At 44.3% G+C, this 16,111-nt stretch overlaps 1 protein-coding gene across 3 annotated transcripts in view; it reads right to left on the reverse strand.

The window, feature by feature from the left end:
• Positions 1-16,111, reverse strand: part of FRMPD4 (FERM and PDZ domain containing 4) — a 474,706-nt gene that overhangs the window by 51,335 nt on the left and 407,260 nt on the right. For all 3 annotated transcript variants that reach the window (XM_030201595.1, XM_030201596.1, XM_030201597.1), the window contains 2 exons: positions 5,656-5,787; positions 3,022-3,141 (listed from right to left, as the gene is read on the reverse strand). In XM_030201595.1, coding sequence (XP_030057455.1) covers positions 3,022-3,141; positions 5,656-5,787 — 252 coding nt within the window. The remainder of the gene's footprint in view (positions 1-3,021; positions 3,142-5,655; positions 5,788-16,111) is intronic.

The following is a 16,111-nucleotide window of genomic DNA, read 5'->3' on the forward strand; positions in this document are numbered from 1 at the left end:
TTAAACATTCCAATGCCAACCAGGATGCCACCTCTATGGGACAGCACTTTACAAAACCAGAACACTGCATCAGTGATCTTATGGTAAGAATACTAAAAGGAAATTTTAAGACAATCCAGGAACATAAGACCTTTGAAGTCAAAATGATTAAATATTTTGACACCCACCAGGCAGGACTTAACAAAGATCTGGGCTTTCTATCCCACTATAAACCATAAAATTCTATTGCTTTGTCACTCTTTTATCAGCCATTCATCTCTCCCTGTCTCTCATCCACCTAGCTCTCCCTGTTTCTCACCCTCTTCTTGTGAGACTGTCATTGGAATGCTTTTGTGTTTCACTTAAATATTCTGATATTTGGCAACATTTACTTATTTCTGATCTGAAGAAGAAGGGTTACCTTAAAAAACTAATCAAAACTTTATTGTTAGTCCAATAAAATAGACATAATTTTATTTTATTTTTTATGTTTATGTGGCCAGCCAGCATCGTGGCTGGTCGCAAATTTTTCCAGCTCCTGCCCAGGATCTCCCTGAAGCCACAAGCCATCAGTGATCAACACAGACATGACCCAAAATGGGTTAGGAATGCCCTGGACCCCCTAAATGGGTCCCAACAAAAAAAGAAAAAAATATAAAAAACTGAACTGGCCCCGGACCACCTCTGGACCCCCTAAATGGACCCCGAGATGCCTCAGACTGCCTCTGCTACCCTGAGGAACCAAAAGCAGCTCCCTAAAAAGGTAAAAAAAACCTTACATTATATATATATATATATATATATATATATATATATATATATATATATATATATTAACCCTTTTATATCTAGATTTATTTCTATTTATTACCTTGAAAAACTACGAAAAGGGAGTTCGATGCAGATCTGCATTTCTGTGCAGAAGCACCTGCCTCAGGAGTCAACAATATCTGTATAAATGATCCTAACTAGCAATATCCTCAATTTCATGTTAAAACAACAAGGACACACGGAGAGTGGCACAGGTCTAGCAATCAAATGCCTATCACGCTTATTTTCGAAAGAGAAGGACGCCCATCTTTCGACACAAATCGGGAGATGGGCGTCCTTCTCGCAAGGCCGGCCAAATCTGCATAATCAAAAGCCAATTTTGGCCATCCGCTACTGTTTTCCATCGCGGGATGGCCAAAGTTCACGGGGGCGTGTTGGCAGGGTAGCGAAGGCGGGATTGGGGCGTGATTAAGAGATAGCCGTCCTCGGCCAATAATGGAAAAAAGAAGGGCATCCTTGACGAGCACTTGGCCGACTTTACTTGGTCCATTTTTTTCTTGTGACCAAGACTCAAAAAGGTGCCTGAACTGACCAGATGACCACCGGAGGGAATTGGGGATGACCTCCCCTTACTTCCCCAGTGGTCACTAACCCCCTCCCACCATAAAAACGTTTAAAAATACTTTGTTGACAGCCTCAAATGCCATACTCAGGTCCATCACAGCAGTATACAGGTCCCTGGAGCAGATTTTAGTGGGTGCAGTGCACTTCAGGCAGGTGGACACAGGCCCATCCCCCCCCCACCTGTTACACTTGTGGTGGTAAATGTGAGTCCTCCAAAACCCACCACAAACCCACTATACCCACATCTAGGTGCCCCCCTTCACCCATAAGGGCTATGGTAGTGGTGTACAGTTGTGGGTAATGGGTTTTGGGGGGGAGGTTGGGGGGCTCAGCACACAAGGTAAGGGAGCTATACACCTGGGAGCAATTTGTGAAGTCCACTGCAGTGCCCCCTTGGGTGCCTGGTTGGTGTCCTGGCATGTGAGGGGGACCAGTGCACTACAAATGCTGGCTCCTCCCATGACCAAAGGGCTTGGATTTGACTGTTTTTGAGATAGACGTCCTTGGTTTCCATTATCAGGGAAAACCGAGGTCGCCCATCTCTAAGGTCGACCCAAATGTTGAAATTTGGCCGTCCCCAACTGTATTATCGAAACAAAAGATGGATGCCCATCTTGTTTTGATAATGCGGGTTTCCCCGCCCTTTTGCGGTGCCGTCCTTAGAGATGGGCGCCCTTATAGATGGGCACCCCCCGTTCGATTATGCCCCTCCATGTGTCTTTATAAAATACTATCCCAAATCTGAATAAATCATGCCTAAATTGAAGGTGCAGACAATATCTTCTGGATTCTGAATAGGTCGCCCAAAAATTGGGTGCACAATTTTGGGTGTGGATCACAGATCTACATGTAAACTAATAGGCTTAATAGGTGATAATCAATTATTGTCATTAACAAGCACTGATTGGCAGCCATTAGTAGCTGCATGTGGATCTGCTCTATAACCTGTGTGCCTAGCTTATCTCACATGCAACTCCAAAGGGGGCATGACCAAGAGAGGCATTGGTGGATCAGGGGTGTTCCCAGGATTTAGGTGTGCAGTTATAGAATACAGTACTTGCATTTCTGCAGTCGACAATAGTTAGGTGCCAAAATTTACACCAGCCATTGTTTTATAACAGGGGGTTCTCAACCCAGTCCTGAGGACACACCTAGCCAATCAGGTTTTCAGGATATCCACAATGAATATGCATGAGATAGATTTGAATACAATGGAGGGAGTGTATGCAAATCTATCTCATGCATATTCATTGTGGACATCCTGAAACGCTGACTGGCTTGGTGTGTTCTGAGGACTGGATTGAGAACCTCTTCTTTGTAGAATAGGCTTTTTTACCAGATGCCTAGACATAGAATTGCCCTGAAAACATCCTAACACTGTGTAACTTTGAAAGTCTCAGTGCTTTGAAAATACTCCTTTTAATAACAGTCATTTTATTCTCTCTATTTGCAAATTGGAAAAGAAATCTTACCCCCTTGTTTACTAAGCCGTGCTAGCAGCTGCCGTGCAGCAATGCTGACACAGCCCATTCAAAGTGAACGGGTTGCGTCGGCATTAGCACACCACCACCGGATAGCGCAGCTTAGTAAACAGGAGGGTTAGTTTTCAGACCTCATATAACCAAAAGTGATAACAATTTCACTTACCTGCACATAGAGATATTCAAAAGCAACTGGATCTCTCCTCAACAGGTCAATCGGATCCTTTGGAACAAAGCTTATTCTAAATAGGCATCTCGATTTATGGGATTCTGGTCTCTGAGTCACCTGAGGTAGAATATCAAGAAGAAAAGCTTAAAATGTTCTTACTCAGAGCAAAAGAGTGTAGCAGGAGACAAAGATCATAAGGTTTATCTCATCTACGGATCTCCCCTAACTGCTGAGAATACTATAAACTTTACATGATGGGGGCGGGGTGGGGAATGTAAAGAGAGACGGGCAGCTGCCATGAGGGCAAGAGAGAGAGGCGTGAGGTACTGCCAACGAGGTGCTTTGAGGACCACTAGACTGGGTGGGCCTGAAGCAAAAATGTGTGGGCCTCTGCCCACCCAGGCCCACCCATAGCTACGCCACTGAGTTGAATAGCAACTAGTCTAAGTTACAGGGTATGTAGCAAGAAAGTCCAGGTGCAAAATGAGTGGACAGTCACCACATGTATTAATGACTTGGGAGAAGAGCCATGCTTTCACCTGCTTCCTGAAGTAGAGAAAGTCTTCAGTTAGGTGTAGCCCTTCTGCGATTGAGTATGAGTGTGTGGGGCTACTCCTGAGAAAACTCGCTGGTGGGTATCACATCATGCAATTTCTTTTGACGAGGGTACAGATAGTGACGCTCCTTGAGAGGACCTTAGAGGACTCAACGGTGTGTAGAGGGATGACATTTTTTTTAGGTACCCTGGCCCATTTTATCTGAGGAACTTGAAAATCAATGAAATTTGGCTCTGTAAGTTGGTAACGAGTATAGCTTTTTCAAGAAAGGTATGATGTGTTCACACAGCTTGCAGCCCTCTATTAGTCATGCTGCAGCATTCTGAATTAGTCGGAGATGATGCAACTCTTTTTGGTTTGACAGGGCATTACAGTAGTCCAGCTGTGACATTATCAGAGCATGGGCCACAGTGGTCAGATTCATCTTTTCAATATATGTAGAGAGATTTCATAGTTGCTGCAGGTGATAGAAACAGCAGGTTGAATTTTCAGGATCAAAGTAAGTGTTGAGTCTAGCAGTATTCCAAGATTCCTGATCTGTGATTTTAGGTGTGTGTGTGTGGGGGGGGAGGGTCATATTTCCCAATTAGTATTTTTAACCCGGTCCTGCTATCACGGGTTAGAAGGGGCTCGAGAGGCACTGCATGTTATTGTCACTTACTCACTCTGGTCCCATCTGCTAATCCACTCAGGAACCACATGATGCTCAGAGGATTTAAAAGAACTGGAACATTTATTAACTTAACCAAAGCAGCTCAACTAAAGACTTCAGGTAGATACTAAATAAAATAGGTAAACTATGAATTTATTTGGTACCTCATACTTCAGTGCCCAAGGTGATGTGTTGTTGCTCAACAGAACTCTGCTCTGGGTTTTGATTGAGCTGCAGGACAGGTATGAGGGCTAAGCATGTGAATTAGCCCAGATATGTATTATTGCTTATGATCACCTGGAGAGCAATATGAATTACAGTTGACTGTAAGAAGACCAATCAGTTAAGTTAATAAATGTTCCTGTTCTTTTAAATCCTCTGAGTGTCATGTGGTTCCTGAGTGGATTAGCTGATGGGACCAGAGTGAGTAAGTGACATAAACCTCACCCTTACCAGAATAATCTTTCCCCCTCTTTCTGTGAGCAAGAGGTTTGAAGAAGATGGACCTCTTATACCTAGGGGTGCACATAATATAAATCTGACCATGGCTATGCCACATTCTTAAAAACTCAAGTAGTTGGCATTCATATTTAGTATAGTCAAGTTAGTAAAATTGGGTCATTGCAAAGGATTAATGTCATATCATCCAGCTATTCAGACATCTTTAAATCAGACAGCATTCCCTTAAACTCATAATAGCTTTTAAAACTTGAATTTTTCTCAATTATTTTACTGAACAACCCAGGGGCAAAGACGTCAAAAAGAACGTAGGAAGGAAGTTCCAGAATTTAAATCTTTATTATGTATAACCTGTGTTTTGGAGCCATTAGTATGAAGTAAAAGGCATACTGACCTATCTATTTGGTTTTCATTTTGCACTAAGCTTGTGCGTATGAGCTGTGTGTTGCACTTTTTTGTATCTCATTCAATATATGACCTCTGATGCAGGTGTGAGGCCGAAACATGACCGTTGTTGGGTTCTTTTTATTAATTTGTACATAATGAAGATTTTTATTCTTAAGCTTGCATCCCTTGGCTTTTTTGGCAGTTTTGCTCCAGCCTTGTGCACTTCAGTGATTTGTGCAATGTCGTCTCCTCGTCTTTTTTCCTAACTCAGTTATTTTTGCGATTATTTCAACATAGAACATACACTTGTAATCAAACTGTAACATTATAGATATATGTTCAGAAAAACAAATACACAATACTAGATTTGTTCAAATTTCCCTTTTCCATTTTCCTGGAAATGTTATTATACTTGGGATAGATGCAATGGTCATATCTGTTTCACATTTGATTTCAGAATAGTCCAAAATGTGCACGCATATTATTTTAATAAATACACTGATTTGATTTTAGGACTTTCTGCTCCCACTCTTTTCCAAGTATATATGCTGAGGTCAGTTGTGATGTGCAACAAACCTGAGTTAGCGTCTCCTGTTCATGAAGCAGGAGAAGTTTGGTTCCTGATCCTTCAGACTGTTGCTCCAGCATCAGTGAAAAATGTTCAATACACTTGATAGAAAGCTTTTCTTGGAGTGTTAGAATTACGTCCTTGAAGGGGAGTGGGTTAAGGGAAAGAAAGAAACATAGTCTGATTATATATGTCTATCTATCTCTATATATGAAAATTTAGAGTTGCTCCAAATCTTTTCAGATTAGGCTTTGATTGTTAAATTACATCATTGATTTAATTTTTGAATAAAACAGCCATTCTAAAAACCCACAAGAGCTGAAGCAATTTACCTTGGATGTGATGAAGGATATACAGCTAGAAAAATCACACAATATTATTGTAGTGCTGGACTAAGTGCCTGAGTTTTATTGACTGTTCTTAAGTCCAGCATTCATGATTTTAAAAAACGGCTTCTATTTGATGCCTGTAGCTAGATTCTTTTGATAATGGGGGCTACTTAATTGTATAGCCTTTTAAGCAATTCTTTTTGTAAATGAGAATTTTGCATTCATTCAAATAGCACAGCACCAAGACCTGTGCTTGGTTCATGAATAGCTTATAGCTCTCTTATAAAAACATTTATAAACAAGGAGTTTCAGGCAAAAGCAGGGCAAAAAAAAAAGTCATAATTCCTGTAGTTCATTTGCACATTTCAAAATGTGAATGTTTTATCCTAGGATTCAACTTCCTGCAAATTCAGGAAGGGGAAAGATTAAATTGTGCAAACAAAAGCCTGCTCCTGAAAGCATTGTACAGGTAATTCTATAACCATCTGTCTATATATAGGCATCAAGAAGGCACTTGATTAGCGTGTATTCTACAAAGAATAGTAGATGTCAACTTTCCAATATAAAATGCTAGCACAACCGGGTAGATATGCGCATATGGACACTGAGGTCAGCCATAGAACTAAGAGCCAGATTCTATAAACAGCGCTCAAAAATGGACACTAAGCACGATTCTATAAAAGGTGCATGTCCTTTTGAAAACCATGCTTTGTGCCTATTCCTGCACCCTAACTTTGGATGCCAGACTTACATCTGCAAAACCTGGTGCCAGACTTACACCTGCTGGCACCCAAGCTGGGTACGCTGAGGCATTATTCAGTAACAACATGTACAACTTTTTGGAATGCCCCTGACCTGCCCATGCCTCTCCCATGGCCATGACCCCTCTTGAGTTGTGCTCTATGGGATTTAGGAGCTTGGTGTTACTGAATAGCATGCAGCCAGATTCATGCACAAATCCCAATCAATGCCAGTTAACGTCAATAAGTGGTTGTTATCATCCAATTATTGCTTGTTAATGGCTTTTTAGCCAATTAAGATGCACATACATCTTGGCAGTGCACTCATATTTGAGCGCCCATATCTAGGGGCCATATATAGAATCTGGGGGTAAATGTGTGAGCCTATGTTACAGAGATATGCACATAACATAGTCTTCTATAAATTATCCCCAGCATTCTATATATCATGCCTTAATTTCCACACGGAAATTGAAACATCTTCTATAACAATGTGCATAACTTAATTGGTTAACTAGCTAATCAGCACTGTTAATTGGATGTTAACAAGCAATTATCAGCACTAATTGCCATTAATTGAGATTTATGAACACAACTCACTAAGGGGTCCTCTTACCAAGTTGTTTGAAAAAGGGACCTGCGCTAGTGGTGGGGGCTGTTTTTCCCACACGCCAGGGCCCTTTTACTGCAGCAGGTAAAATGACCCCAGGCACACATGGCCATGTGGTAAGAGAACTCTTACCATGTGGCCATGCAATGGGGGCCCTTACCACCACCCACTGAGGTGGCGATAAGAGCTCCCGCACTAACCCAGCGGTAACCTGGCAGTGCACGGCGATGCCCGATTACCGCCAGGTTACTGCTGTGTAAGCCATTTCCAGGGGTTTTCTTTTTCCTCTTGAAATGGTGCACGTTAGGGTCGGGACTATTGCCGATGGCTGCATCGGGTCGGCGGTAGTCTTGGAACAGCGAGCAGTAAGCCCCGCTCTGGAAAAAGGCCTCTAAGTGTATTCTGTAACGTGGTGCATGTAAATTCTAAGTCACATAGTTGAAAAGGGGGCATGGCCATGGATGGGGCATAGGTGATTCTAAAATCTATGCATGTTGTTATAGAATACACAAGCTCTGCGCTTAAGTTAGGCATTGGGATTTACGCAAAGTAAAAATGGCGCAAACGGCTGTGACTAAATGTGGTCGCATAGAGTGGTGCTCGGCGTAATTCTATATTTCGTGTGGAAATTTAAGCCTATTCTATAAAATTTAGGTGTACTTTAGAGAATACATGTGGAGGGGCATAATCGAACGAAAACGTCTATCTCCATGGGCGTTTATCTCCGAGGACGGGTCCGTGAAGGGGCGGATCGAACCGTATTTTTGCAAAAAATAGATGTCCATGTTTTATTCGACAATTTGTGAGCTGGGCGTTTTTGTTTTTCAGCGATAATGGAAAATGAAAGCGCCCAGCTCAAAAACGAATAAATCCAAGGCATTTGTTCGTGGGAGGGGCCAGGATTCGTAGTGCACTGGTCCCCCTCACATGCCAGGACACCAACCAGGCACCCTAGGGGGCACTTTTACAAAAACAAAAAAAAAAAGGTAAAAGAGGTCCCAGGTGCATAGCACCCTTCCCTTGTGTGTTGAGCCCCCCAAATCCCCCTCAAAACCCACTGCCCACAAGTCTACGCCATTACTATAGCCCTAAGGGGTGAAGGGGGGCACCTACATGTGGGTACAGTGGGTTTGGGGGGTTGGACGACTAATAAGCATTAAGCAGCACAATTGTAACAGGTAGGGGGGATGGGCCTGGGTCCACCTGTCTGAAGTCCACTGCACCCCCTAACAACTGCTCCAGGGACCTGCATACTGCTGCCAGGGAGGTGGGTATGACATTTGATGGTGAAAATAAAAAGTTGTGAAACATCATTTTTTTTGTGGTGGGAGGGGGTTAGTGACCACTGGGGGAGTCAGGGGAGGTCATCCCCGATTCCCTCTGGTGGTAATCTGGTCATTTAGGGCACTTTTTGGGGCCTTATTCATGAAAAAACAGGGTCCAGGAAAAGTGCCCTAAATTCTAGCTAAAAACGCATACTTTTTTTCCATTATTGGCGAAAGGCGCCCATCTCTGTTCGGGTGATAACCATGCCCCAGTCCCGCCTTCACCACGCCTCCGACACGCCCCTGTCAACTTTGTACGCTTCCGCGATGGAGTGCAGTTGAAAACGTCCAAGTTCGGCTTTCGATTATACCGCGTTATTCGTTTTTGTGAGCTAAACGTCCATCACCCGATTTAGGTCGGAACTTGGGCGTTTTTCTCGTTCGATTATAAGCAGGATAGGCATATTTTTTTTCCATGCAGAATTTTTAGGTGCCATATTATAGAATCTACTCCATGTGTGTAACTTTGTGCTCTGCCCAGACTTCACCCATATGTGTGCCCACCTGCAAAGTACATGCTATTGGAGATATGTGCATAGTTATTAAATAGCGATTAGGCACATATCCTTCTTGTACTTGTATACGTGAACACATACATGCATATATATATATACTAGGAAGCCAATACTCAGACCGCGGGAGGCAGCCTGGCTAACTGACACGGATGTTGGTGAGCCTGGATATTGAATACCGGGCCATTTCCGATGACCAGCATTGAATATCCGGTTTATTTTTGGCCAGTTTAAAATTAACCGGCCAAGCCGATATTCAGCGCTGGCCGGTTAAGTTTAAACTGGCCAAAGATAGGTCTGCTATTTTGGTGGCATAATTTGGCTGACAAACTTAGCCAGCGATGTGCTGAATATTAGCAGATAGCCAGTTATATCGCTTGATATAACCGGCTAGCAGTGGCGTAGCCAGAAGACAATTTTTGGGTGGGCCAACAGGTTGGATGGGTGGGCACTAGAGTTGCCAACTTTTTTGAAAGAGAAAAAACAGCAACCTGATGCACCCATGCTCTGTCCCTACCCCACTCCCCATAACTTCAATGAGGGTTGCAGTGCAGGCTTCAGTGGCTGCAGGCCAATTGAGAGCTAAGGGAAGTACAACAGACTGCACTATTCAGCCCCATTGAGCCACACATTCTGCATCCAGAGAACCTCCTGGCTCTCCACCAACAATGGATACAGAGCACAGCAAGGACAATTCTCCATAAAACTCATCATACAAAGAAATTTTGTTTTCTAGTGTAATCTCAATTACAGACATATTATAAATTAACTTTAAAAATATCTATAAAACAAAAGTCACTCAGAACCTAGAGCAAATCTACCATGCCAACACTAACTTCCAAAAACAAAGATCCTAACTATGAAAAAGAAGTGCCTTAAATATTATAGTAAGGCCCTAAAATACAAATACATTTATCAGGAAAGCTGAACAAGCCAAAATACTACAGAATGCTACATGGAAACTTCATGCTAACAGAATACCTCAGTCACACACACAAGACACAAATGCCAAATACAGAATAAGTGACCACAAACTCTAGAAATATAAATTAAAGGAAACCCCAAGAAACTAGACCTTGCATGTAGCACAACATCAGAGCAACAAGAAAGAAAGGCATTTGCTTCTGTGCAAAATATAAAGATGGCACATGCCAGGGATGGTGTTAGGGGATGCAACTAGGGCAATTGTGCTTGGTTCCTTGGCCAGAGAAAGCCTGCATGCTGGAAGCTGAAGGCGCAGCCTGGTAATGGACTTTGGGGTCCTTTCCTAGATTTCTGTCCTGGACCCCAGCCATGTTTAACATCAACTTTGGCAAGATGTACATTTCAAATCCAACATGTTATATTCACAACATTGAAAATAAAATATTTTTTATACCTTTTTGTTGTCTGGTCATTTTTTCTCAAATCATATTGGTCCCAGTCTCTGGTTTCTCCTTCCCTCTGTCTTCTCTTAACTCATTTGCCAGTGTCTCCTATTTGACATTTCTTCTTTCTTCATGTCCATCATCGATCTCCCATCTCTGTTTTCCTATATTTCCTTGTCCAGTATCTCCCCTGTGTTCATATCCCCTCATCCATCATCATTCCTCTGTGCACCTATGCACCCCATGCCCAGCATATCCCTTCTGTGTTCCTATTCTCCCCCTTGTCTGGTATCTCTCCCCCCCCCCTCTGTGTCCATATACCCCCCTCTCCAGTGTCCAGCATTTTATCTCTATTCCATATCCCCGCCCCCCCCCCTTGTCAGGCATTACCCCTCTGTGCCCATGTGCCATCCCCATACAGCATCTCACATTTGTGTTCCTGTCCCCATGCTCCCACCTAATGCCCATCATCTCCCTTCTGTATCTGTATACTTCCCTATGTCCCCTTTCTCCCTCCTCCACACCAATGTGTCCCTCTCCTCTCTGATCCCACCCCCCAACCAGCTTCTCTTCCTCTCTTTCCTTCCCCTTATGCATCTGGCTCTTTCTCCCTGCACCTCTCTCCTTTCCCTCTAACCCCTCCCATAGGTCCAGCACCTTTCTCCCTTCGCTCCAGCCCTCCTTGCAGGTCCACATCTGTCTGCTTTCCTTTCAGCCATCATCTGCATATCCAGCACCTGTCCTTCAGCACCCCCCCACATGTCCAGCATATCTCTCCCTTTCATCCAGCTCCCCCCCTACGTGCTCAGCACCTCTTTCCCTTTCATCCAGCCCCCCTACATATCCAGCACCTCTCCCCTTCACTTCAACCCTCTGTGTATCCAACACATCTCCCCTTTCCCTCCACCCCCCCTGCATATCCAGCACCTCTCCCCTTCCCTCCAACACCCCCTGCAAATCCAAAACCTCTCCCCTTCCCTCCAACCTCCCCTCTTCCCTCCAACCTCCCCTCTGCAAATCCCAAATCTCTCCCCTTCCTTCCAACCTCCCCTCTGCAAATCCCAAACCTCTCCCCTTCCTTCCAACCTCCCCTCTGCAAATCCCAACCCTCTCCCATTCCTTCCAACCTCCCCTCTGCAAATCCCAACCCTCTCCCCTTCCTTCCAACCAACCTCCCCTCTGCAAATCCCAAACCTCTCCCCTTCCTTCCAACCAACCTCCCCTCTGCAAATCCCAACCCTCTCCCCTTCCTTCCAACCAACCTCCCCTCTGCAAATCCCAAACCTCTCCCCTTCCTTCCAACCAACCTCCCCTCTGCAAATCCCAACCCTCTCCCCTTCCTTCCAACCAACCTCCCCTCTGCAAATCCCAACCCTCTCCCCTTCCCTCCAACCTCCCCTCTGCAAATACCAAACCTCTCCCATTCCTTCCAACCTCCCCTCTGCAAATCCCAAACCTCTCCCCTTCCTTCCAACCTCCCCTCTGCAAATCTCAACCCTCTCCCATTCCTTCCAACCTCCTCTCTGCAAATCCCAACCCTCTCCCCTTCCCTCCAACCTCCCCTCTGCAAATCCCAACCCTCTCCCCTTCCTTCCTTCCAACCAACCTCCCCTCTGCAAATCCCAACCCTCTCCCCTTCCTTCCAACCAACCTCCCCTCTGCAAATCCCAAACCTCTCCCCTTCCTTCCAACCAACCTCCCCTCTGCAAATCCCAAACCTCTCCCCTTCCTTCCAACCAACCTCCCCTCTGCAAATACCAAACCTCTCTCCCTTCCCTCCAACCCTCTGCCCCTGGCAAGTCCAGCACACTTCACCCTTCTCTTCCCTCCCCTCCCCTTCCTGGGCCAGCACCCTGACTTCCTCACCCTCTCCCACCGTGTAGGGTTACCATATGGCTTCAGAAAAAGGAGGACGGATTGAGCCAGCCGGGCACCCCTGCAGCGCTTCTTTTAATGCTGTCGTGCACTGTCTCCCACCCCCGCGGCGGCGCTTACACTTCCCTATGGCGCTGCCCGCCTGCCAGCAACTCTACAGATGCGTCACCGACATCCGACGTCATGCTCCGGGACCTTCCCTGTGATGCGCTGATGTAACTTCCTGTTTACGGAGGCTGGACGCGGAAGGCCCTGGAGCAGGACGTCGGACGTCGGTGACGCATCTGTAGAGTTGCTGGCAGGCAGCGCCATAGCGAAATGTAAGCGCCGCCGTGGGGGTGGGAGACAGTGCACGACAGCATTAAAAGAAGCGCTGCGGAAGGGATGGCAGAGGGTAAGGATCTTCTTTTGGGCGGGCCTGAGGCTAAACTGGGTGGGCCTGGGCCCACCCAGGCCCACCCGTAGCTACGCCCCTGCCGGCTAGTAGCAAAGTGCTGACTGGGAATTTTCAGTAGGAAATAGCTGGCTATCTCCTGCCGAATATTCGTGAATAGCTGATTAAGCACTATTTAGTCGGCCAGGAGCCATTCCTAGCCACTTAAATAGGGGGTAGTATTTTAAACATTTATACATGCAACCGGTACGTAAACCTTAAAAGAAAAAAGTAGGGGTGGACCAATAGTCTTTTTGAAGCCCCAATCAATGGACTCCAAAGGACAAAAAAAATAGCAATTTATTGAAACAGATCAAAAAACCCTGAAAAAGGGCATTAACAACAAATGCTCATACAGTGAACCACTTGTAGCAGCAGACTTGAAAACTATTTTTTGTCCACTGGAGTCCACTGATTGGCACTTTGAAAAGACCATTGGTCCACCCTCTCTGTTTGGTTTGATATTTTGTGTACGGGCATTTTTCTCCTTTCCCCCCTCCCCATTTCCACTTTTTTTGTACATACATCTTAGCACCAACTTTATAGAATTACCCTCTATATGGACTCGGACATAAAAAGGTTTTGCTGTCGTAGTATTTTTCAGTGAATTCTTCTACCCTTCCAAATGCTAATGGAAATTACATCCTTAAGCGTATGATCTGCTTTTTCAAAACTGCCAGAAATTTTTCTTGTGGATTTTTTGCAAAACCTTTGGCCTACTATTGCCTTCTTTTTTTAAAAAATGTAACAGCCAATGTACTAAAGTGCATTCATGCTATTGCCAGTGGTAATTTGTATTAAATGCCTGTATTATTAATTGATATAGTAAACACATATACACTTGAGTTTTTACATGAACTCTATACGACAGAGGTAATGAGATACAAAACTATGTGAAACAGCTCATCATCTATTAGTGGGTCAATAAAGCTACAGAGACTACAGCATTGGGAAGGCACACAATTTAGTTTGTGATGTAGGCATTTATAATCTTCTCAACCATCAACTACACAATATATGCAGGTACTTTCTCTGTCCCTAGAGGGCTCATAATCTGTGAAGTGACATGCCATGGCAAAGGTCACAAGGAACTGCAGCAGGAATTGAACCCAAGATCAACGCCTAGTGCACTAACCACTAGGCCACTCCTCAATGCCAGCCATTTACACATCTAAATAGGAGGTGGTAATGCTCCTTTGGTAATTTTTTTTCTATGGCCATACACTACCGTTAGCATTAACATATGGTCATATATTCAACAAAGCGAGAAAGTCTTTTTTGATGGCCACGCCAAAAATGGGCTTATTGCATGGGAAAGTCCCGTGTAAAGATGTGGTAAGTCCATTTCTTAGTGCAGCTCAGTAGATGGATTCCTTAGGGGTCCTTTTACTAAGGTGCACTAGAAAATGGCCTGCGCTAGTGTAGGTGCATGTTTTGGATGCACACAGATCCATTTTTCAGCGCGCCTGTAAAAATGCTTTTTTTTGCCGAAAATGGACATGAAGCAAAATAAAAATTGGTGTGCGTCCAATTTGGGTCTGAGACCTTACTGCCACCCATTGACTTAGCAGTAAGGTCTCATGCGTTAACCGGGCGGTAATCGTCAGCACGCGTAGAATGCCGATTACCGCCTGGTTAGTGCCGTGCACTGGATAATAAAAAATATTTTCCAGCGCACATAGCGGACATGCGTAAAAAATGGAATTACTGCCCAGGCAACGCCGTAGCCGGGTGATAGTTCCAAATTGACACGTGTTGTATGCTGGTAGGCACCTATGCGGCTTAGTGAAAGGGCCCCTTAGTGTTTAATAGCTTTCTGAAGAGTACAGATTGCACAAGGCTGATAATCTGGCTGCAGGTTATGAGTCTGAGGTGCTATTATTTTTCAGCTACTGTTTCAAAATATTCTAAGAGCTTCTCAATAAGAAAATTCTGGAGTTAGCATTTGAAAACCAGAGCCGATTCATTAGGAAATTATTCTAGATAATATTGTTGAGGAACTCATTTCCCCATCTGTTTCCACGACAAAAAAAAATATTTGATTAATCAGCTCTCAAAGTTTGTATGGATTGGAATAGAACACCTCTACAAAGGATGTTAAGAGCTTGCCAGTTCTGTAATTGGTGTCTTTGTTTCTTGTACACTCTTTAGAACATTCATGCTGGAGGGCTCTATTTCACTACAGTTATTGCAAGGCATACTAAACCTTGCAAATTGAAAGGAGGATCTGTATCTTGTACATTAATTCAGCTGGAAGCCAGTATTTCTTTGATGTGTACTGACAAGTGGCACTGATGTTTTAGACCAGTTAATAGAAACAGGCTGGAGTTAAACTGCACGGTAACCAACTCTCTTCACCTGCTGGCTATTAGAGAATCTGTCTGACTAGAACAGGTTCTTGATTATTCAATTTACATATATCAAAGCTCTTAATCTCTTATACCCTTAATCGATTTTAATGGTGACCTCAGCGGTGCTCATTGCTAGTGCATAGGCTCCTCATCGGCACACCCGATTACCATATCTCAAAAATACTTTAAACCTAATTTTCCTAATTTATAGGCACTTATCTTTTACGTGTGTCAGACTGGGGGTTGAACACTTCCGACATGCATGTTTCGCCCATACATAGGCTGTCTCCTCAGCCGTCATCAGCGCCAGCTTCGCTATAATTTTTATAGGACAAACCCTCGCAAAGAGTGCCTATTAATTGAAAAAATTAAAATTAGGAAAATTAGGCTAAAGTATTTTTGAGATATGGTAATCGGGTGTGCCGATGAGGAGGTGGGTGCTGGATCCATTGCTATTCCTATGAACTAGCATTGAGGGGAATGGGGCAGGGACAGATCCCACGGGGAAGGGGTGGGGATAGGTACAGATCTCATGGGGAAGGGGCAGGGATGGGGACAGAACCCACAGGGACGGGGACAAACTTTGTCCCCATGTCATTTTCTAGTTGAAAGGGTAGAGGGTGGTGGTGGGAAGGAGGGTTATTATAGCTGCTTATTGTTATTATTGTTTTCTATTTGTAATTTATACACAATCGTTGCACAGCATATTGTTACATTTTTATACTTTAATAAAAAGATTTAAATATAAAATCATAAGTGTTCAAGGCTTCTGTAGATGAGGACAGAGCCCATGGGGACAGGGTGGGGATGGGGACAGAACCTGTGGGGATGGGGCGGGGATGGAGACAGGGCCTGCAGGGATGGGGTGGGGACGGAGTCAGAACTTGCGGGGACGGGGTGGGGACGGAGACAGAACCCGCAG

The sequence above is a fragment of the Microcaecilia unicolor genome, chromosome 4, assembly GCF_901765095.1.
Source record: "Microcaecilia unicolor chromosome 4, aMicUni1.1, whole genome shotgun sequence".
Taxonomy (NCBI): Eukaryota; Metazoa; Chordata; class Amphibia; order Gymnophiona; family Siphonopidae; genus Microcaecilia; species Microcaecilia unicolor.